Here is a 24,131-nt window from a genome sequence, read left to right on the forward strand (position 1 = left end):
GACATTCACATTTTATACACATGTACAGTGAAAAACGACAAGTGTGACCTCTGAAATGCTATGCACATAACCAACTGACATGCAACTACTGTGGCTTCTGATATGCTCCACACATTTAATACACAGTGAAATACGACCACCATGCCTTCTGAAATCCTCTGCACATGACCAAGGAACACACAACTACTGAGACCTCCGAAATGCTCTGCACAGTTAAAACACAGTGAAATACGACTACTGTGACATGCTCTGCACATTTAATACCCAGTGAAATACGACTACTGTGACCTCTGAAATGCTCTGCACATTTAATAAACAGTGAAAATACGACCTCCGAAATACTCTGCACATGACAAAGTAACAAGCAACTACTGTGACCTCTAAAATGCTCAGCACATTAATTTTGATATACACTGAAATACGACTACTGTGACCTCTGCACATTTAATATACAGTAAAATACGACTACTGTGACTTCTAAAATGCTTCGCACATTTAATACCCAGTAAAATACGACTTCTGTGACCTCTGAATGACCAAGTGACATACAACTATTGTGACCTCTGAGATGCTCTGCACATTTAATATACAGTAAAATACGACTACTGTGACTTCTAAAATGCTTCGCACATTTAATACCCAGTAAAATACGACTTCTGTGACCTCTGAATGACCAAGTGACATACAACTACTGTGACCTCTGAAATGTTCTGCACATTTAATATACAGTAAAATACGACTACTGTGACTTCTAAAATGCTTCGCACATTTAATACCCAGTAAAATACGACTTCTGTGACCTCTGAATGACCAAGTGACATACAACTACTGTGACCTCTGAAATGCTCTGCACATTTAATATAGAGTGAAATACGACTACTGTGACCTCTGAAATGCTCTGCACATGACCAAGCGACATGTAACTACTGTGACCTCTGAAATGTTCTGCAATTTAATACACAGTGAAATACGACTACTCTGACTTCTGCAATGCTCTGCGCATGACCAAATGACATACAAATACTGAAATGCTCTGCACATACGACTATTATGACCCGAAATTCTCTTACATGACAAATTGAGGGTGTGTTTGGGTTAAGCGGCTTTTTCCAGTCATATATACAACGGTGTCTGCTTGTAGCATTCGGCACAATGCCAAACTTCATAGTGCTGCCTTACTGGAGTATCACACAGTAGACATGTGATGATACCCCACCCAGTCACATTATACCAACACTGGACTGACCAGTCTTAATATTATTATTTTAATGCAGAGCGCCCTTGGAATGACATTGCCAATGAGGTAACTGGCCGCCATGATCTCCCGCACTCGAAGCAGGCACTCTACCACTAGGCTACCAAGATGGTTACGACCAATTGTGACCTCAGAAATGCTCTACACAGGACCAAATGACATACGACTACAGTAACTGTGCCCTCTGAAACGCTCTGCCTTTGTTGTAAATGTAATTCATTTTGGAATTGAAATATAGTAAGTGCCTAAGAGTTTCTCAAAAACAATGCATATGGACTGTAAACATTCGTCATGGACAAAATGTTATAAAACAGGAGGGTAGTGATAAGCTGCTAATTGACCAACATAATGCAGTCCAGTAAAACGCACACATCTCACTGGTTCAAGTGACATTTGACTATTGTGACCTCTGAAATGCAACGGCTTTAATCATTGCAATTCATCATGAATTGAAATACGTTTTGATTAATAACAGTTCCTCAAAGCAAATGCATCTGAGATGTAGACATCTTTAGAAGGACAAAATTTCATATAAAAATCAAACACAAGCATGTTTTGTTGTAGCTTTTAATAGAAACAGATCATAGGTAAATAAAGGATATGACTGTAAAAAACATCTAAATAAATTATACTACATTTGAATAAATCATTAACAACTGCCCCACTTAGAACTGTATATTTCTTCAAGATGATTTGAAGCTCTTAGATTGTATTACGGAGCTCTTGTAGTTTCTTCAACTAAAACCACAAAGAAGGCTTTGTTACATTACTGTACAAATTTATAAAATATTAAGGTATTGGACCCCTAATAGTAATGTTTAAGAAATGGCATTTGCTTGGTATATTCTTAAAGTTGACCATGTTTCACACTGTGTTGCAAATTTTAAACAACTTTTACCATGCCCTTTTTTGTAAATTTTGTATAATTTATGGTATTTCCTCACGCTGAAGAGGAGACAAAATTCAATGTGATGGCCACTATCTAAAACGTTTGCAGAGAATTCATTACAGCATTAATTTTGATAACAGAAACATCAAACTATTGTTAAACAATTATAAAACACAAAATAAAACTGTAAAAATCATTTTTGTCTAGGGTGCCTCAAGTAAACAGATTTAATGAGACAAAATTCTAACTCCAACATTGAATAATTAAGGTCGAATCCTGTGGGTCTGTTTTGAATTTTGCTCACTTCATTCAAAAATAACCTTGGGGCAATAATAAAACCTACCTGCATTTCTTCCACAATATGTAGTCTAAAGAATGAAGGCAAAATAGAGAACTTTTACCGCACGTAACTCAGTATTTTTTAAAGATGTCTAAGTCTACCCCTCCTGATTCAGAGGTAAATTCACATTGAACAGCAAAAAATCGCTTTTAAAATGAAAATTTTCCACTTTTTTACAATTCATCCATGATTAGTCTTGAAAAAGTAAAAACTTACTAGAAAAGAAGAAAACATGGAAAAAAAAATTTGGTCCCGGTGGGGTTTGAACCTACGCCCCCCTGAAAACTGCAGTCAAAGTAGGTTTATGGTAGGAATTGAATACTCTTCAAAAAGGAGATACTCTATTACGGGTCCAATACCTTAAGATGATGTTGATCTTGCCTTGATATATATCAAATACTATCATCATTTTTCATACAAACAATTATTTATTAATTTTATTTTATTTGAACTGAAAAAGAATCCATTTTACATCAAATTTTTGTTATGAATAAGACTTTAGACATTTATTATATTCAACCATATTGAATTCCATAGGTACAATACCATTCATGTTAGAGAATTAGTATAACAGCTTATCAGTCAACAGGTTGAATCAAACAAACTGAATCTTTACCCTTACCCTACTAAATTTCTATAATGAACTTGTTCATTATTCAATTTGGACAGTACCATTAACTTTTAAAAGGGGTGCTTACCAAAAAGATGCTGTCTGAATGGTGAAAAGTGCAGATCATGATCAGACTGCACAGATGAGCAGGCTGATCATGATCTACACTAGTCGCAAAGGCAGAAACAGCAGCAAAATCAAATGATGCAATTGTGTAACCTTTTTTTATATTCTCATACCTCAACCCAGTTTTAACAAGCCACAAAATACAAATAATTAAATTAATTGAATCCATTAATGTAACTTGATCTCATTTTTATGGTACACTGGAGTTAAAAGTAAAACATCTGTTTCAAACTGCATCTTTACAACTGTAACATCAAGTGTATGCAAGCAGACCTTTAATAAATGGACACACTGTTGTAAATACTCCTATTCCCAAAAACATGGACGGTAAGTTTGTCTTACTATATTTGACAAAATTGTAAAGTAATATTTAGTAGCTCTTTTTTAAGGGCTATGTAAACAATTGTGAAATAATCGTAACTTTATTCAAGGGCTATGGATAAAAAGAAAAGAAATGGTAGTTTTTTTTTAGGGATAGATGATAAAATTTAAGTAATAATAGTTACACCCTATATCTCAAATCTAAACATAAAAGGAGCAAACATATTATTTACAAGAATCTGTAATCACATATCAATGGCCCATTCAAATTTTTTAAACATGTATGAACATTGTAAACAAACATCATTTCAATTGTTTTTGATATGTTGTGAGACTCTGCTCTTATATCAACAATACCCTTAGTAACAAAAACTAAAAATCAATAAAATCTAAATTACATCAAAAATCCATATTTTATCAGAAACTATAACTAGATGTCTTTTCCCCACTGCTCTACAACATTCTTTACCTACAAAGAAGAACTATTCAAAATATAAAACTATAAAGTCCTGTATTTATTTCAGTCGTCATATTATTGTGAGACTGTACGATTTCTACTACTAAGGCTACATTTCTCATAGAAATTTGCATAAGTAAAATACTATAAGGTGTGAATATTCTTCCCAATTACAGGTATGTAACATTCCTTATTGGTAAGCATAAACAACCAGAAACTATCACTGGCCCTGAATAACAGTAAGTAATCATATGATCATGAATAACTTGCAGTGATCATCAGCTTACTTAGTTACCACATGATCACTGCAAGTTATTAAATGATCACTACAAGTAATCACATTACCACTGCAAGTAATATGATCACAGCAAATTATTTCATGATCACTGCAAGTTACCACATGATCACTGCAAGTTATTATATGGGCACTACATGTTATTACATGCTTACTACAAGTTATTTCATGATCACTGCAAATTACCACATGATCACTTTAAGTTATTATATGATCGCTGCAAGTGATTACATGTTCGCTGCAAGTTATATCATGATCACTGCAAATTATTATATGATCACTACAAGTTATCACATGATCACTGCAGGTTACCACATGATCACTGTAAGTTATTATCTGATCATTGCAAATAGCTGATCTGTAAATAATCATGAATTTATAATTGAAGAGGTAATTAGTAAAGGGAGATAATAGTCTATATCAATGCGATAGTTTGTGCTATTTCAAAACTATGCAATGGAAATATAAAGAAAGGTAGGAGCAATTCGTACAAAAGCTTTCTGTGTAAGTGATCAACTCTGCAAAAAGTTGTATGGTAGGAATTGCTTATGGATGATTACATGGAAACCCACTTATGCATCACATTCTATATGGAAACAAATATTAAAGAGCTGGAATACATAAAAATATGGAAATAAATTCATTTGCAAAAGATGTTTCTTTATGCATTGTGATTTACTTACAAAAAAATGGTAACAAGTATGTGTCAAGCAAAAAAAAAGCATGGAGATAAACAACTGACTTTCAATACTTAACATATTAAATGTATTTGCGATGTTAACATGCAAGACAAAATTTACATTCTTCAATGACAATGCCCAAATGAGAGACTACCTGTAAATAGATAAACCATATAGATATTTTTTAACATACACTACGTTTCTACAAACTGTCAACTTTGTCAATGCTTTACTTTTGCTTAAATAACAAAATAACATGGCATAAAACAGACCCCATGTATACATGTTTGTACATTTTCATACTAGAGCACCCTTTATCATTCTAAAATCTAAGTAGTTAGTTCCAGTTTATATTTGCATACTTCAATACACCTTACATATGATTTAAAACTTCCTGAAGCAAAAAGTCAGATCAACAAAATTTTATTTATCTCCAACCATTTTCAGTATTTTCAAGCATACACAGAATGCCCTTTAGTATGAAATAACAGTAACAACAAATATTTCCATAACTGAGAATTAATTCATAACAATGTATGACAGAAAAATACATAATTTTTGCTGAACTCTTCATCCCTAATTTATGACCTATGAACTGCATCAAGACAAAACATTGTAAATGATACTTGCGTAATTATCTGATTTATCTAATGTCGTGTTTTGTCTATGAACCAGTAGTTTACAAATGTCTTTGCTACTGGCTGCGACCAGACATACATATAAATATCACTTTTTCACAATTTTTGTTCAAGGAGTTAAACCCAGTCTTGATAATGTCTATACACAAGATGCCCATATCAACTGCACACTACCACAATTCAAACAAGGTAAGTAAATGACAATAACATAGTTGTCAGGACTCCAGCAGTTGGGGTTAGTTGGGGTTTTTTTTCTTGCGCTATTTTGTCTCCCTGATGGGACATTTCTACTGGATGAGATAGTAATAAGATATAAATTTTCTCTCATATCTTCAAGTAATATGAACTTCATTATAAAGCTCTAGAAATATTGGTATCATAGCTATTTTTATTGGGACCCTTACTATATTGGTACAATTTTTGAGAAAAAAAACCCAAATGACATTTACACTAGATTTAGACAAATTTTTAACTTCACAAATAATTTTGAAAAAAGAAGGTTTTTAAAAATTAGTCTTAAACTTTTCACAATATATAAAAATCAATGGTAATAAATGATTTATTAAAGGTCAAGTATCAAAATATATTTTCCCCATCTACCTAGCTTGTAAGTTTTGGTCAAAACTGAACAGCTTTCCAAATTGCTAAACCTCCGTTTCTGGCTTAATTAACATTATTTTCCTACCAAAGTATCTTTTGTTATGATGCAGCTCAAATTTCAAAAACTAAAGTCTATATATGTATTAAATAAAGCTATTCAAAATAGGATCTCGTTTGTGATTTGGTACAAGTCCAGACAGAATTGACTAATTTTGTGAATCCAGTGTCCTTTGGTTTTTCAAGACCACGCATCAGTCGTCGTTTCATCACAGATACAAATTCTCGGTTACTGAGCTGTCCATCCTCTGCACAAAAAAGAAAATTTGTTTGTCATGTTTGTAAACAAGTGTTTCAGAAGATTTTTCATTATCTTTTCTGTTGGATTTCTATGAATTTGCAAAAATCATTCTTTATTCAAAAGCTCTCCCTTAAGTGATCAATAATTACATAATTATCAAAGCTGTTTATTCTATCAATTTGATGAGATAGATCAATCTATTCCAGACGCCTTGCAACAGCTTTAGTAAGATAGATCACATTTAACTGCTACTTTTAAGGGTATTTGATTCCAACTGCTCTTATCTGTATGCTGCTGTTCAAGAACAGCATCTGCACTTTTCTCTTGTTTGTGTGTGTTTGTGTGTGTGTTCTGGGTGCGGGGTGAGAAAGGGGGATATCTGTACAGGCAATGTCTCACTGACACAACTGTAGGGACACATGGCAACTCACCAGCTTCTGATGATGGAGGAAAACCATGTGTGCCCCAGAGGCATTCTTATAGGCACAGATGGGCACACGTGGGTAGAAACACTGACCTTCCATAATCATAGTTGGCTACCTCACACGTAAGAATTTTACAACCCAAGTGAGGTCATGAGAGACAAGTGATCTTAAGTCAGTGACCATAACCACTCTGCCTTGAACATTTTTTCTATAAGCACTCTGTGCCTGTATAAAACTTTATTATAAAATTGGTAAGAAAATGATAGCCATGTGAGAAAAGCATCAAAACAGTATTCTAAGGCTCCTGGTTCAAGTCCAGATCTGGCTTCACATTTTTCTAACCCTATGACAATCATTTATAAATATTAAAAAGAAATGCTCTATCTGTAAATGAAAAGCCCAGACAGGACAGGTCATTAAGACTGGCGTGATTTGACAACGTAATGGTAAAAGGCATATGACTCAATGTTAGCAACCCTAACCACCAGGTAAAAAGAGGGCTCCACTAACTTCTCATTACATATAATTATACCTTCCTACAGGTAGCATACTAATTAGATTAACAACACATGTGATGTTACCATTTTCATCAAAGAGAGTGAAGACAACTTCCACCACATGGTCAGACAGATCCACATGTACCACAGTCTTAGCTACATGTTTCAATGTTTCTGAAAGAAACAAACATAAATTTCTATATTTGTTTCAGGTATTCTAAAATAATGAAATAACAGACATATTCTTTATATTCTAACTTTCTCCAATATTTCACCAATAACGTACGAAGCAAACTAATTGATTATTGAAATTTCTAACACTTTTACAATGCTCTAAATACAACTGTTTGAAGGCATTTTCATATAACAACTAGAACTGTCACAGGAGTGACTTATACCCCCACAGAAAAATGGCAACCATAAGAAATTTTATATTTAATATTTAATCTTATATAGTGAAAATGCATCAAAATTAACCTTAAATTCTAAGTAAAAGGGGGCATAATTCATGAAATATTGGTGTCAGAGTTATGCACCTTGTGTCACATGATGTGGGTGATAAGGTGGAATGTCTATTTTAAGTTTGAATCAAATCCATTTAGTAATAACTGAGATATAGTGAAAATGCATCAAAATTAACGTTAAATTCTAAGTAAAAGGGGGCATAATTCATGAAAAATTGGTGTCAGAGTTATACACCTTGTGTCACATGATGCGGGTGATAAGGTGGAACATCAATTTTAAGTCTGAATCAAATCAATTAAGTAATAACTGAGATAATAGATTTCGCGATGGGATGGGACAAAACTGATTCCTACATGTATATAGCGCCCCCCCTCCAAACATGTTTGGTGGGGCTATAATTATACATAAACAAATTAGTCCCAACTAAAATTATTAGAAATTGTTGTGAAAAAGCCTTAGTACCTTGATCTATTGATACACCAGCTAAGTGGTAAAAACTAAGAGCTGTGTCAACATCTGCAATATTTTGAAGAAACTTCCAAAAGTTCTCATATTCTTCAAAAGATACACCCTGAAAACAGTAAAACAAGAGGGTCATGATGATCACCTGAGTAATATGAGCAACATGTTTCAAATGTCAAACTGATGCTAAAATATTAAGAAAGTCAGTAGGTCACATTCATGGTCAATGCAATTCAGTTTTACGATGGGCACATTCATGGTCAATGCAATTCAGTTTTACGATCGGTGTGCAAATTTGAACATGTCATCCAAATTTCAAGGCTGTATCTTAAAAAACAAGAAAGTAGGTCAGCAGGTCAAGGTCACAGTCAAGTGACATCATATTACTTAGGGTCATCTGGTAATTATTATCAAATAGTCTTGGAAATAGGATCAGATAATTTTTCAAGTATTTTTTCATATATACAGTAAAACACCGCTCGCTCGAAGTCCCAAGGGGATAAGCAAAATGCTCGAGTTATCCATGGTTTCGAGCGACCCAAACATTGACCAACATACGAAGAAAACTAAAGTTTGTTTTACCAAGTTTGCAGAGTAAACGGTGATGTGTTATAATAACATACCTGTGACATTTTCAAAAACAAACGTATTACAAACGTTATCTATTGATAGATGTTTCAATATGTAATTTGTAAATGGCACATGTGAAGAAACAACTAAGATTTTTTAAATTTTTATTCATCAACAAGTGCATACCATAATTATCGTCTCAATTTTATGAAACGGCTATATTATTTCCTTCATTTGCATGCAAACAACTGCTGATTAAAATACTAAGATCTCATAACTATCTTCTCGATACCGCAGAAAAGATGCTTTAATTAATCAGTAATTGATCGATATTTGATCAATAAAACTTTTCTTTAAGCTTTTATCAATAACTAATCTCATCATAAGATCAAATATACCGACAAACAAACATTTAAGATAGTCTGGGAATAGACTACGCGATTCTCATGGTGTGTGAAAATGTTTAATTAACTGATATATTCTGACCGCCGAAGGTGAGAAAAATTTTGACACCTCTGCTCGAGTTAGCCAGAAGCAACAAAGAGTAAATTAATACACAGGGACCAGGTCTCATGCTCGAGCGATCGAGTTATCGATGCTCGACCCAGCCATGGTAACATCACATAGAAAATAGAAGGAAATCGGCCGGGACCACATGAATTGCTAGAGCGAGCCCGGGTGCTCGAGTCATCGATGCTCGAGCGAGCGGTGTTTCACTGTAACTCATATAATAATTAAGTGACCCCGGGGCGGGGCCTCTTTTAACCCAAGGGACATAATTTGAACAATTTTGGTAGAGTACTACTAGGCATTGCATCATACCATGTATCAAAAGCCTAGGTCGTGTGGTTTCAGACAAGAAGATTTTAAAAGTTTTTTCCCATATACATGATATAAGTCTATATAAAACATGGGACCCCCAAGGCAGGGCCTCTTTTCACCCCAGGGGTACAATTTGAACATTTTTGGTTGAGGACCATAAGACAATGCTACAAACAAAATATCAAAGGCCTAAGTCATGTGGTTTCAGACAAGAAGATTTTTAAACTTTTTTCCCTATATAAGTCTATGTAAAACTTTGGACCCCTGGGGCGGGGCCATATTTATACCTAGGGGGATAATTTGAACAATCTTGGTAGAGGACCACTAGATGATGCTACATACTAAATATCAAAGCCCTAGGCCATGTGGTTTTGTACAGGAAGATTTTCAAAGTTTTCCCTATATAAGTCTATATAAACTATTTGACCCCCAGGGCAGGGCCCTATTTGACCCTAGGGAGATAATTTGAACATTCTTGGTAGAGGACCACTAGATGATGCTACACACCAGATATCAAAGCCCTAGGCCCTGTGGTTTTGGACAAGAAGATTTTTAAAGTTTTTCCTTTCGGTTGCCATGGCAACCAGAGTTCTGCATAGAATTCAATTCTTTGAACAATTTTGACAGGGGGCCACCCAGGGATCATTCCTGTGAAGTTTGGTGTAATTCTGTCCAGTGGTTTTCAAGAAGATTTTTTTAGATAATGTTGACAGACGGACGACGGACATTGACGGGTCAGAAAAGCTCACCATGAGCATTTGGCTCAGGTGAGCTAAAAAATAATTTATAAGAATAATAATCAGATCTGTAATATTAAACAGTCTGAAATTTGTATAAAACACTGACTTTTACAATTTTAACAAGGCAGTCTGAAAGACAGCTAAATCCCCCGCCACTGCTATGGATAGTGAAAGGGTAAACCTTTGATTTTAGCTGTGACCTTGACCTTGAACTGACATGGCTGACTCATGAATTCTGCACAACGTCTTGATGAGGTGATCATTTGACCAAAGTTACATGAAAATCCTTCAAGGGGTTTAGGAGATACAGAGCTGAAACCTTTGACCTTCAGTTGTGACCTTGACCTTGAGTTGACATGGCTGATTCATGAGTTCTTGATGAGGTGATCATTTGACCCAAGTTTGATGAAAATCCTTCAAGGGGTTAAGGAGATACAGAGTGGACACCAAATGGAAGGCTCAAACCTTCGACCCTTAGTTGTGACCTTGACCTTGAGCTGGCATGGTTGACTCATAATTTCTGTACATCGTTCTGATAAGGTAATCATTTGACCCAAGTTTTATAAAATTTCTTCAAGAGGTTTAGGAGATATAGAGCGGACACGAAATGGAAGGCTCAAACCTTTGACCTTCAGTTGTGACCTTGACCTTGAGCCGACATGGCTGACTCATAAGTTCTGCACATCGCCTTGATGAGGTGATCGTTTGACTTAAGTTTGATGAAAATCCTTCAAGGGGTTTAGGAGATATAGAGCGGACACAAAATGGAAGGCTCAAACCTTTGACCCTTAGTTGTGACCTTGGCCTTGAGCCGGCATGACTGACTCATGGGTTCTGCAAATCGTCTTGATCAGGTGATCATTTGACCCAAGTTTTATAAAATTCCTTCAAGGGGTTTAAGAGATATAGAACGACACAAAATGGAAGGCTCAAACCTTTGACCCTAAGTTGTGACCTTGACCTTGAGCCGGCATGGCTGACTCATGGGTTCTGCACATCGTCTTGATGAGGTGATCATTTGACCCAAGTTTTATAAAATTCCTTCAAGGGGTTTAGGAGATATAGAGCGGACACAAAATGGCAGGCTCAAACCTTTGACCTTCAGTTGTGACCTTGACCTTGAACCGACAAGGTTGACTCATGGGTTCTGCACATCGTCTTGATGAGTTGATCATTTGACCCAAGTTTCATGAAAATCCTTCAAGGGGTTTAGGAGATATGGACCGGACACGATTTTGTTACGGACGGAAGGACGGACGCAGACCATTCCTATAATCCCTCCGCCACGGCGGGGAATTAACAAACCAGAAGTGTTTATCACATAACTATGTCAGCTTAAACATTTTAAAAGCCCACTGCAACAGAGTAGCCCACCCACTTAACTCAATAGGCAGAGAGCAGATCTACCAATCTCATGGTCACAAATTCAATCCCTGGGTGAGGCGCATGTTCTCAGTGACAATTTGATAAACAGCACTGTGTTTGAAGTCACTTCATCTGCCACCTCTGGTTCAAGTGGGGAAGTTGGAAGTTAATTGTGAAGAACAGGTTAGTACTGGTTCAGAATCAAGGAACACTGGTTAGGTTAACTGTCACTATTACATAACTGAAACATGCTTTTTAACAATAATTTTATATTTAAGTTTACAGGGTTTCAGAAATCTGCAAATTTAGTGGTAGCCCATTGGGCTACCAAAATTTTAATCTGGTAGCCCGAACATTTAAGTTTATTTGGCAATGGCCATTTTGGTTTATTTTCTATACTACAGTGGATGGAATGATTAAATCATTAGAGGTTTCATAATTTTAGCCATGTGCACATTGTTATAAATTTTGTTGTCTTAAATAGCAATTATCATTACTCCTTTTTCTCATTTTAAAAAATAAAACTACATGTATTTAAACTGAGAAATATTATCAGGAGTACTCCAGATAGTTATTGCAACAAGGCAATACAAAATCAATTCTTATAAACTTGCAAATTCCTTAGAGCTGTATGAATTGTAATTTATCTCAAAATTACTTAAAGTTGACTTAATAATTCTGTCTGAATCTATACATCTGTTAGTTTAATAAAATGGACTAGAACCGCGTATATAATGTCTCTCAGTTTCTTGGCACTGTGTATTCCCTTATCCGAATTTATGTTTGTCCAAAATTATGTATACTTTCTGATATTTTGCTAAATCATGGTCGATTTTTTTTTGCATGTTAGGCAAGTACTTAAATTGAAAAGCATAAACAATCAGTGTAAGCCCAAAACTGCCTCAAAATCAAATATCTGTTCTTTCTGATCACTCGATAAATATTGAGGTCAGCGAAACCGAAAGTACACTTTGGCAGGTGGCGCTAAAATGACGTAATTTTAAGACTGGTTTGCATATTGTTTTAAACAAAACCGATCACCGATATCAATGTTATTGGACCAGTCTAAAATGCACGTTTTTGTAACATTTGCCTGCGGGTAACTGTTAATTGTTTGCCGATTGTGACAGTAGGTGGTAAGTAGGTGGTAAGATAATTAAAGCCTCGGGCGTGTATCTCTTGATAAACAAGGGGATTACAGAAAACTATCAAAATTATATTTGAAATTATTGATTTCCGGGCTACTCGATACGGAGTTTCAAGGTAGCCCGGCGGGCATGCTCTGAAAAAATTTAGTAGCCCGACAGAATTTTCTGGTAGCCCCCGGGCTCCGGACATGGGATTTCTGAAACCCTGAAGTTTAACAAGGCTTTGACACAGCCCTTTTTCAAGATAAACTGGGAAAACAACAGAAGTTACCTTCAGTCTTCTTTTTTTAACCTTTAGCCTGCCGGTGGCAATGTGATCAGTGCAGGCTTATCATGGTTGCACTGTTCCCTATTCAGTCATTAAATTTTCATTGAACACCCCTATGATTAGTTGTACTGCCAAAACTGAATGATGGACCAGTCCTTTTTAGAAATTAAGCAGGGTAAAGGTTCAGGTGTTAGTCAAAGCTTTACCTTTGCATCTTCCTCTTCTTTGTAAGCTTTCTTTACCCTGCGTATCATCAGCGCCTTTTTCTTGTCAGGAAAACCGGCATAAGTGAGCAACATTTTTGCAAAATCTCTCTCCGAGATCTTTCCATCCTCTGGCTCGTAACGATTGAACTGTGAAGAAACAAGAGCTGTCACTAATGGTGACTAATGCCCCCGCAGCACCTTGACCTTTGAACTGGTGACCCCAAAGTCAGTAGGGGTGGTGTACTCAATAAGTACTATCAGCATGTGAAGTTTGAAGGTCCTGGGTGAAGTGGTTCGCGAGTAAAATGCCTTCATGCAAAAAGTTAACGTTGGCCCCTGTGACCTTGACCTTTGACCTGGTGACCCTAAAGTCAGTAGGGTTGGTGTACTCATAAAGTACTATCAGCATGTAAAGTTTGAAGGTCCTGGGTGAAGTGGTTGGCGAGTAAAGTGCCTTCATGCAAAAAGTTAACGTTGGCCCCTGTGACCTTGACCTTTGACCTGGTGACCCCAAATCAGTAGGAGTGGTATACTCAATATGTACTATCAGCATGTGAAGTTTGAAGGTCCTGGGTGCAGTGGTTCGCAAGTAAAAGGCATTTATGCAAAAAGTTAACGTTCGCCCCTGTGACCTTGACCTTTGACCGGGTTACCCCAAAATTTCAACATAAAATGTGTGCTATAAATGTCAACATGAAATGTGTACTATAAATGTAAACATGAACTGTGTACTATAAATGTCAACATGAAATTTGTAATAGTATGTCAACAAGAAATGTGAATCAGGGCTTCGGAAATTTGCCAGTTTGTCGGTTTTGGACCGATTTTTGACTTCAGACTGATTCGTGAAGTGAAAACACGAAAAAATTCGGTCCCGTAAAAATGGAGAAAAGTATAAATTTCGGTCTTATATCTCAATACACTATCACCTGCCAAGTAGGAATTTGTTGGTCGCACCTTCAGATAATCAATAAACATGTCAATCGGTCTGATTGTCACTTTGATAATCGGTCCGTAATTAGCGCGTGACGCAATCAGTGCTCACGCGGCACATCTTTTAATGTTTGCAGACAGCTGACTGCGGTGTATTAAACATTTTTGACTGGTTTCCTAACGTTTCTGACTGGATCCAAATCATTTCGACGGGGATCCACTTCTTTTATTTAGAATCTGACGGATGGTTTATTTCAAAAGGCTATGTTTGATCACGGTAACAAACAAATGGTCACTGCATTTAATCAAAGAGCTATAATTGTACATTATAGGTCTTTGATTTAATGAGACATCACACGGAAAACCGATAAAAATAATTTTTATAATTACTTGATTTGAAAAAATTACATGATTCATTTGTTGGGGCTCCAGTTGAAATAAATGCAGAAAATCGTCTTTGCAACCCGACTGTACAAAAAAGAAAAAAATGGACGGGCAACCACGAATGATAAAGAAAACCGGAGTGGCACTGTTTGTCAAATCGGTCTTTTAAAAAACGTTTCAAAATGAAATTTTGTTTACATCAGAAGAGAACATATAACTTTATAAAATGTAGTTGCTTACTGAAGTACAACGTAAGTGAAATGAAATATCCGTGGCCAACCCGCGTGACGTTTTGGTACTATACATGCGGGAAATTCGATCTCAGCGTTCAAATAACGTACACATTCGGTCCGCGGCAGAGTATTCTTTAAATACTGAGGCTGTTTAGCAGAGAATATGTGTCGTGTAACTCACTTTGACGCATTGTATTTTATAGAATTCCGTCAAAGAATGAGGAAACATCACAAAGTATCTGCCGTGTATACGGTATTGAAGTCACGTGCGTTGGCTTTTAGACTAGTTACGCACACGGTGTCAATGCCTCGTATTATCTCGGAAAAACTTCGAAATTTAAACAAAGAAACGATCACACATAACACTGAATAACTGTCTTCATTGTATGGTAACGCGCGGTGACTGGTAACTCAGTTTTAATGCATGACATGCTTATTTCTTTACCCTATCACGTTTTACAAAATATGTAATATTGGGAAATTGCGGTTGATGGGGTAGCGCAGATGTCAGGATTTTCGTTTCGGACCGATTGAGTTATCAAAATTTCCGGAGCCCTGATGTGGATCATCAATAATATGTCAATATTAAGTGTGTACCATGAGTATGATTTCAACATTAATATTTACCATCAACAGTATGTCAACATGAATTTAGGACCATCAATAATATGTCACAAGCCAAACTAATATTCCTGTACTTCTGGTATTCCTGCATTTTTTAAAGGTATGCCTTACTTTTATTTAACAACTGTATATTTAATTCTATTTACATACTATTTGATTTAAATATGAACCAGGTTTATTAATCAAACCAAGACAATTACCTCTAGCCTTAAAACTTCATTCTGCAACTCCTTCTGAAACTGTATAAACTCCTGCACTGTCAGTTTCTTTTTGCCATCAGAACCAAAGAAGTAGGTCGTCAATGCAGACCCAATATCTTTAACCACGTTTCCAGTCACAGCGTGATCTCTGTGGCGTTTTCCTACACTTGTCTGGTTACGTAGTATATCACTTATCTGTTGGGAAATATTTAAAATAGAGTAACTTGATACTTCTAGTTTTAAATAAAGACTTTTCAAATACAGTGAATCACTGCTTGCATGAAAATCAACAGCTCAAGCACTTGGTGTCACTTCAGCAATGCATGTAATTCACAGCCATTCTTATTATTTTTTGTTTGTTTGGATCGCTCAAAAGCTTGGGTAAGTAACGAATTTTTTCCATTCCAACGCAATCTTGAGCACTGTAACAAATGGCAAAACTGGTTTCATAGCCTTGACTGGTTGTCAGAAGCTGTTGCCATTAAGCTGTTCTCGTTGTGACCATATATGGAGATGAAAGTTATTGGTGCAAGAGGGAGACAGTTGCACAGTTGTTAGCAGACTGAACACATTGCCTTTAACCTGAGCTTGATCCTGGGTTTCAACTGGTATCCAGACTAGCGTTCAGTGCTGAGTGGTACGCTAAATTTGGTATTGTTTTCAGGCTGGAGAGCTGGAGAGATAAATACAACACCTACTGTGGACTCAGCTTGGAATAAGTTGTTCCATCAGCTCAGGATGAGGACTCTGTTATTCCCTTTAAATAAGAAACCTATACCTTTTACTGTCTTTTGTGCTAATAGATTATGTTAATTGGTTATTATCTGTGCCAAAAGGCACATAAATGTCTCTGCTTATGGAAAACTTCTTGCTGAAATCAACTATACTGAGCTTACTAGATGAAAGTAAACAAGGTCAGAGTTAAACTCACCCTTGCAAATTCCGCATGATCCACCTCACCATCACCATTTATATCAAACATACGAAATGCTATCTCAAAGTTTCGTGGAGGAGCTGAAAAAATCATATAAACTACCTTATGAAATAGTTACACAGGAAAGTGAAAATAGACATAATTATATGCACCAGTACATGTACTTAGTTCTCTTCTCATTAAAATAAAACATTCTTCAAACTTAAGAGTAAAATGCAATTTTATATACTGGTAACTTCAACATGACAATGAATTAATTTGGCCTTATCCTCTATTAACTGCTACGCCAATACATACTAGAGCTATCACTAAAGGTGATGAATGTACCCCCCGCATGCACTGACACAGTACATTGCAATTTGACGCACATAAGATTACATAATTATGTGGACTGTATGTATATAGACTGTATGTATACAGTATAGTAACAAAAAACAAAGTCCCATAACTATGCAGAATATTTATCCAAAAGAACGTAACATACACCATGCACAACAAGGGTTGGTACTGCTCACTTGTGTGAAGTTTCATTAAATTGTGTGTAAGGGTTCGGAAGATTAGGCACACGCAAGATTGCATAAGCAGACTGTATGTACATAGTATGTTAACAAGAAACAAAGTCCCATAACTCTGCAATTTTTGTTGTTGAAAGAACCTAACATGCCCCATGCACAACTACTGTTGTTACTGATCACTTGTGTGAAGTTTCATTAAATTGTGTCAAGGGGATGAGGAGAGATGGTGTGCACAAGATTGTGTCCATGTATATAGTATAGTAACAAAAACAAAGTCCCGTAACTCTGCAATTTTTTTTTTTCTGAAAGAATCTTACATGCACCATGCACAACTAGAGTTGGTACTGATCACTTGTGTGAAGTTTCATTAAATTGTGTCAAGGGGATGAGGAGAGATGGTGCGCACAAGATTGTGTCCATGTATATAGTGTAGTAACAAAAAACAAAGTCCCGTAACTCTGCAAATTTTTTTTCTGAAAGAACCTAACATGCCCCATGCACAACTACTGAAGTTACTGATCACTTGTGTGAAGTTTCATTAAATTGTGTCAAGGGGATGAGGAGAGATAGTGCGCACAAGATTGTGTCCATGTATATAGTATAGTAACAAAAAACAAAGTCCCGTAACTCTGCAATCTTTTTTTCTGAAAGAACCTAACATACCCCATGCACAACTACTGTTGTTACTGATCACTTGTGTGATGTTTCATTAAATTGTGTCAAGGGGATGAGAAGAGATGGTGCACACAAGATTGTGTCTATGTATATAGTATAGTAACAAAAAACAAAGTCCCGTAACTCTGCAATTTTTTTTTCTGAAAGAACCTAACATACCCCATGCACAACTACTGTTGTTACTGATCACTTGTGTGAAGTTTCATTAAATTGTGTCAAGGGGCTGTGGAGAGATGGTGCGCACAAGATTGTGTCTATGGACAGACAGACCGACAGACAGACAACCTGAAACCAGTATACCCCCCCTTACAACTTTGTTGTCGGGGGGTACAAAAAACAGAGAGTAATTTCAGGACATAACGCAGTGTGTAATAAATACATTTAAGGCCATAATAAATTAACTGCCAGATTATCATCTGTCTGCCCTCAATGTTTCATACCACCTAGAATCTTTTTATTTTCTTCTTTTATGTTTTGAATATATAATCATCATATTTGTATTTCAGTAAATATTTGTGTTGTTACCTGTTTATTCAACATCAACTCACTGCATTTTTAGCTTGTTATCTCATGTGACTTTATACTATCAATTTTTAGAAATTATAAAACAAAAATAAAATTCCCTCCTCCCCTGTGATCAGAAAAACTTGAATGATTAAGCAATTAATTGATAAAGGCCTATGATATGGACATATCCATTATTATGCCAAATCATGCCTTCACAAGGAATTAGAACTGTCTAAAGGGGAAGAATAAATGTCTAAAGGACAGTCACATCAAAGGATAAAATAACTGTAACACATACATTGTACATGTATTCGTGCTGAATTTCATGGATTTCCTCACTGTCAATCCAAGAAATCAAATTGCCACGAACAAATATGTCCATTAATTTTTATTTCCTTAAAACTTAAAAGTCTAAAAACATATGTCCCCATGATGATGGCCCTATATCGCTCACCTGTTATCACTGCACTTGAGGACAAGAAGGTCCTCAGAAAAAATATATGTTGAAAGGACAGGAACAACAAAGGGAAGAAATTTAACCAAAAAGAAAAAGAAAAATCTTACAAGGTATAGATATGTCAAAATACACCTAAAAATTGTAGGTACCATGTTGTACCACTGAAAAGTGGTCTCGTTTTTTCCCCACGGCCAATAATAAAAAAGTTACTAAAAATAAGCTATTTATAATAACTTAAAAGGGAAGTGATTAAAAAAAAAATATTGTAAGTGAACAAAAGAAGGATCTGCCAAATAAATCTGTTGACATAAATGAAATTTCAGATCAGTATCTTCATTAGTTATGGAGATATACCCATTTTAATTTAAAATAAAGGGAGATAATTTGAAATAAAATCAGTCCATAGTTATCTATGTTTATATATAAGTATACCTGATTGTCTCAGTCCAACTAAAAACAATAATGAAATTTCAAATAAGTCCTCTAAGTACTTACTGATATAAATCCATTTTGATTACAATCAGGGGAGGTAATCAGATATAAAATAACTCAGGAACCTATGATTGGATCTGATTTGTCATGGAATCCAAGATTTGTTGTTGTTGAAGATATTTTGGAAGTTTGTATCAAATTAAAACCATAAATGAAGTCTCTATATGGCTGCAAAAGCCAAAATAGCCAATTTTGGACCTTTAAGGGGCCATAACTCTGGAAGCCATGATGGTATCTCGCCAGTTCAAGAAAGGAAGCAAGATCTTGTGGTGATACAAGTTGTGTGCAAGTTTGGTTAAAATCAAATCATAAATGAAGCTGCTATTGTGCAGACAAGGTCAAAATAGCTAATTTTGTCCCTTTCAGGGGCCATAACTCTGGAACCCATTAAGGGATCTGGCCGGTTCAAGAAAGGAACCAAGATCTTATGGTGATACAAGTTGTGTGCAAGTTTGGTTAAAATAAAATCATAAATGAAGCTGCTATTGTGCAGACCAGGTCAAAATAGCTAATTCTGGCCATATCAGGGGCCATAACTCTGGGACCCATAATGGAATTTGCCAGTTCAAGAAAGGAACCAAGATCTTATGGTGATACAAGTTGTGTGCAAGTTTGGTTAAAATAAAATCATAAATGAAGTTGCTATAGTGCAGACAAGGTCAAAATAGCTAATTCTGGCTCTTTCAGGGGCCATAACTCTGGAACCCATAATGGGATCTGGCCAGTTCAAGAAAGGAACCGAGACCTTATGGTGATACAAGTTGTGTGCAAGTTTGGTTAAAATAAAATCATAAATGAAACCACTATCGTGCAGACAAGAAATTGTTGACGCACGCACGCACAGACGACGGACGAAGGGTGATCACAAAAGCTAACAAGAGGACCATGATGGTCCTGAATCGCTCACCTATCCCCACAAGACCCAGTGTTGAACTGAGTATGACGTCGTTATTTCTATTATTTGACATAGTGACCTAGTTTTTGAGCACATGTGACCTAGATATCATCAAGATAAAAAATTCTGACCAATTTTCATGAAGATCAATTGAAAAATATGGCCTCTAGAGAGGTCACAAGCTTTTTCTATTATTTGACCTACTGACCTAGTTTTTGAAGGCACGTGACCCACTTTTAAACTTGACCTAGATATCATCAAGATGAACATTCTCACCAATTTTCAAGAAGATCTCATGAAAAATATGGCCTCTAGAGAGGTCACAAGGTTTTTCTATTTTTCGACCTACTGACCTAGTTTTTGACCCCACGTGACCCAGTTTCGAACCTGACCTAGATATCATCAAGGTGAATATTCTCACCAGTTTTCATGAAGATCCATTGAGAAATATGGCCTCTAGAGAGGTCACAAGGTTTTTCTATTTTTAGACCTACTGACCTAGTTTTTGACCCCACGTGACCCAGTTTCGAACCTGACCTAGATATCATCAAGGTGAACATTCTGACCAATATTCATGAAGATCTCATGAAAAATATGGCCTCTAGAGAGGTCACAAGGTTTTTCTATTTTTAGATCTACTGACCTAGTTTTTAACCCCACGTGACCCAGTTTCGAACTTGATCTAGATATCATCAAGGTAAACATTCTGACCAATTTTCCTGAAGATCCATTGAAAAATATGGCCTCTAGAGAGGTCACAAGGTTTTTCTATTTTTAGACCTACTGACCTAGTTTTTGATCGCATGTGACCCAGTTTCGAACTTGACCTAGATATCATCAAGGTGAACATTCTGACCAATTTTCATGAAGATCCATTGAGAAATATGGCCTCTAGAGAGGTCACAAGGTTTTTCTATTTTTAGACCTACTGACCTAGTTTTTGATCCAACATGACCCAGTATTGAACTTGACCTAGATATCATTAAGGTGAACATTCTGACCAACATTCATGAAGATCTCATGAAAAATATGGCCTCTAGAGAGGTCACAAGGTTTTTCTATTTTTAGATCTACTGACCTAGTTTTTACCCCCACGTGACCCAGTTTCGAACTTGACCTAGATATCATCAAGGTGAACATTCTGACCAATTTTCATTAAGATCCATTGAGAAATATGGCCTCTAGAGAGGTCAAAAGGTTTTTCTATTTTTAGACCTAATGACCTAGTTTTTGACCCCACCTGACCCAGTTTCGAACTTGACCTAGATATCATCAAGGTGAACATTCTAAACAATATTCATGAAGATCTCATGAAAAATATGGCCTCTAGAGAGGTCACAAGGTTTTTTCTATTTTTAGACCTACTGACCTAGTTTTTGACCCCACGTGACCCAGTTTCGAACTTGACCTAGATATCATCAAGGTGAACATTCTGACCAATTTTCATGAAGATCTTGTGAAATATATGGCCTCTAGAGAGGTCACAAGGTTTTTCTATTTTTAGACCTACTGACCTAGTTTTTGATGGCACGTGACCCAGTTTCGAACTTGACCTAGATATCATCAAGGTGAACATTTTGACCAACTTTCATAAAGATCCCATGAAAAATGTGACCTCTAGAGTGGTCACAAGCAAAAGTTTACGGACGCACGGACGGACGACGGACGCCGCGCGATCACAAAAGCTCACCTTGTCACTTTGTGACAGGTGAGCTAAAAATTGTATGCCAAAAAAAACGAGGGTCATGATGACCCTGAATCGCTCACCTGAGTAATATGAGCCACATGTTTCAAAAGGCAAACTGATGCTAAAATATTAGAAAGTAGGTCAGTTGGTCATATTCATGGTCACTGAAAGACAGTTTTAAGATTGATGTGCAAAACTGTACATGTCATCCAAATTTCAAGGCTGTATCTTAAAAAACAAGAAAGTAGGTCAGTAGGTCAAGGTCACAGTCAAGTGATCCCTAATCCCTTAGGAAATTATAATTAAACAGTCTAGGAAATATGACCTGATAATTTTTGAAGTATTTTTTTCTATATAACTCATAATTATAACAAGTGACCCCGAGGGCGGGGCCTCTTTTCGTCCCAGGGGCATAATTTAAACAAACTTGTTAGAGATCCACCAGGCAATGTTACACACCAAATATCAAATGCTTAGGCCTTGAACTTTCAGACAAGAAGATCTTTAATTTTTTTTCTATATAAGTCTATGTTAAACTTGGTACCCCTGGGCAGGGCCTCTTTACACCCTAGGGACATAATTTGAACAATTTTGGTAGAGAAACACTAGGAAAGGCAACATACTTAATATCAAAAGCCTAGGCCTTGCAGTTTCAGGCAAGAAGATTTTTAAAGTTTTTTTCCTATATAAGTCTATGTAAAACATGAGACCCCCCAGGGCAGGGCCTCTTTTCACCCCAGGGGCATAATTTGAATAATTTTGGTAGAGGACCACAAGGCAATGCTACATACAAAATATCAAAGGCCTAGGTCATGTGGTTTTAGACAAGAAGATTTTTTAAATTTTTTCCTATATAAGTCTATGTAAAACGTGTGACCCCCGGGGCAGGGCATCTTTTCACCCCAGGGGCACAATTTGAACAATCTTGATAGAGGACCATAAGATGATGTCACATGCCAAATATGAAGGCTCTAAACCTTGCGGTTTTAGACAAGAAGATATTTAAAGTTTTCCTTTCGGTTGCAATGGCAACCAGAGTTCTGCATGGAATTAAATTCTTTGAACAATTTTGAAAGGGGACCACCCAAGGATCATTCCTGTGAAGTTTGGTGTAATTCTGCCCAGTGGTTTTCAAGAAGATTTTTTTAGAAAATGTTGACGGACGGACGACGGACGACTGACGGACATTGAGTGGTCACAAAAGCTCACCATCCATGAGCCTTTGGCTCAGGTGAGCTAAAAATAGGTCAGCCCCAGGGAGAGTTTGCGATGATTCTTCATTTACATGCACCCACAACTCAACACCTCAAGCAAAGTTTCGAACTAACAGCAGTGAGATGCAAGTGATTCCAAGTCTGAGACATTAACTACTTGGCCACAGATGCCTTGCTACCTGGTTTTCAGATCTTCCTATAAAACCTTACAGGTACTCAGCACTAACTTTAGAACATTCTCTGCTATACAAAGCTGTTGTCCCAATATATTACCACTGACTTATTATATAAGATGACATAGCAGCCTTACTGAATTCCTGTTTTTCACAATACAAGAACTAAGACTTACTTGAGAGTACTGTAAGTAAGAACACATAATCGGAGAAGCCAATTAGTCCACACTCTCCCAGTTTGTTGAAGATACTGTCTGGTTCTATATCCAGCTCTATCTTGTCAAACTAGGAAAAATAAAGTAAATAAAGCTTAGCTTTGTCTTTATTCTAACATTTTATTACAAGCAATCCTAAAATGTTTCATAACCATTCTATAGACAGGTTGACAAGCTTTACCAGTACTGTACAGCTACTATAAACAATTTCTGTTAATATTTTCAGGCTAGATGGGAATTACATAATATATCATGTACGTGCTTTTACAATCCCCTAAAACAAAACAGAAACACATGTAGTATTGCGCATTTGGTGTAGTTGCAAAACTAGTTAGCACTGCTAAGAATTTGCATTCACTTTTGTTGGGTTTAATGTCACACCAACACAAATACAGGCCAAATGGCAAATTTCCCGCTTTTCATTGCGAAGGAAAACGCAAAGTGCATCTCTCAGCATTACTTCAGGCAATGGAAAGCCCCACTGTAAAACCACAATCCTTCAGGCCAATAATATGG

General features: G+C 36.3%; 1 protein-coding gene across 5 annotated transcripts in view; it reads right to left on the reverse strand.

The window, feature by feature from the left end:
* Positions 1 to 1,806: 1,806 nt before the first annotated feature.
* The window catches only part of LOC123561969 (calcium uptake protein 1, mitochondrial-like), a 48,348-nt gene continuing 26,023 nt past the window's right edge, over positions 1,807 to 24,131 (reverse strand). For all 5 annotated transcript variants that reach the window (XM_053530046.1, XM_053530051.1, XM_053530058.1 and 2 more), the window contains 7 exons: positions 23,577 to 23,685; positions 16,783 to 16,865; positions 15,852 to 16,046; positions 13,478 to 13,624; positions 8,359 to 8,467; positions 7,516 to 7,605; positions 1,807 to 6,516 (listed from right to left, as the gene is read on the reverse strand). In XM_053530046.1, the coding sequence (XP_053386021.1) occupies positions 6,365 to 6,516; positions 7,516 to 7,605; positions 8,359 to 8,467; positions 13,478 to 13,624; positions 15,852 to 16,046; positions 16,783 to 16,865; positions 23,577 to 23,685 (885 nt within the window). In that variant the 3' untranslated portion in view covers positions 1,807 to 6,364. The remainder of the gene's footprint in view (positions 6,517 to 7,515; positions 7,606 to 8,358; positions 8,468 to 13,477; positions 13,625 to 15,851; positions 16,047 to 16,782; positions 16,866 to 23,576; positions 23,686 to 24,131) is intronic.

The sequence above is a fragment of the Mercenaria mercenaria genome, chromosome 2 (assembly GCF_021730395.1).
Source record: "Mercenaria mercenaria strain notata chromosome 2, MADL_Memer_1, whole genome shotgun sequence".
Taxonomy (NCBI): Eukaryota; Metazoa; Mollusca; class Bivalvia; order Venerida; family Veneridae; genus Mercenaria; species Mercenaria mercenaria.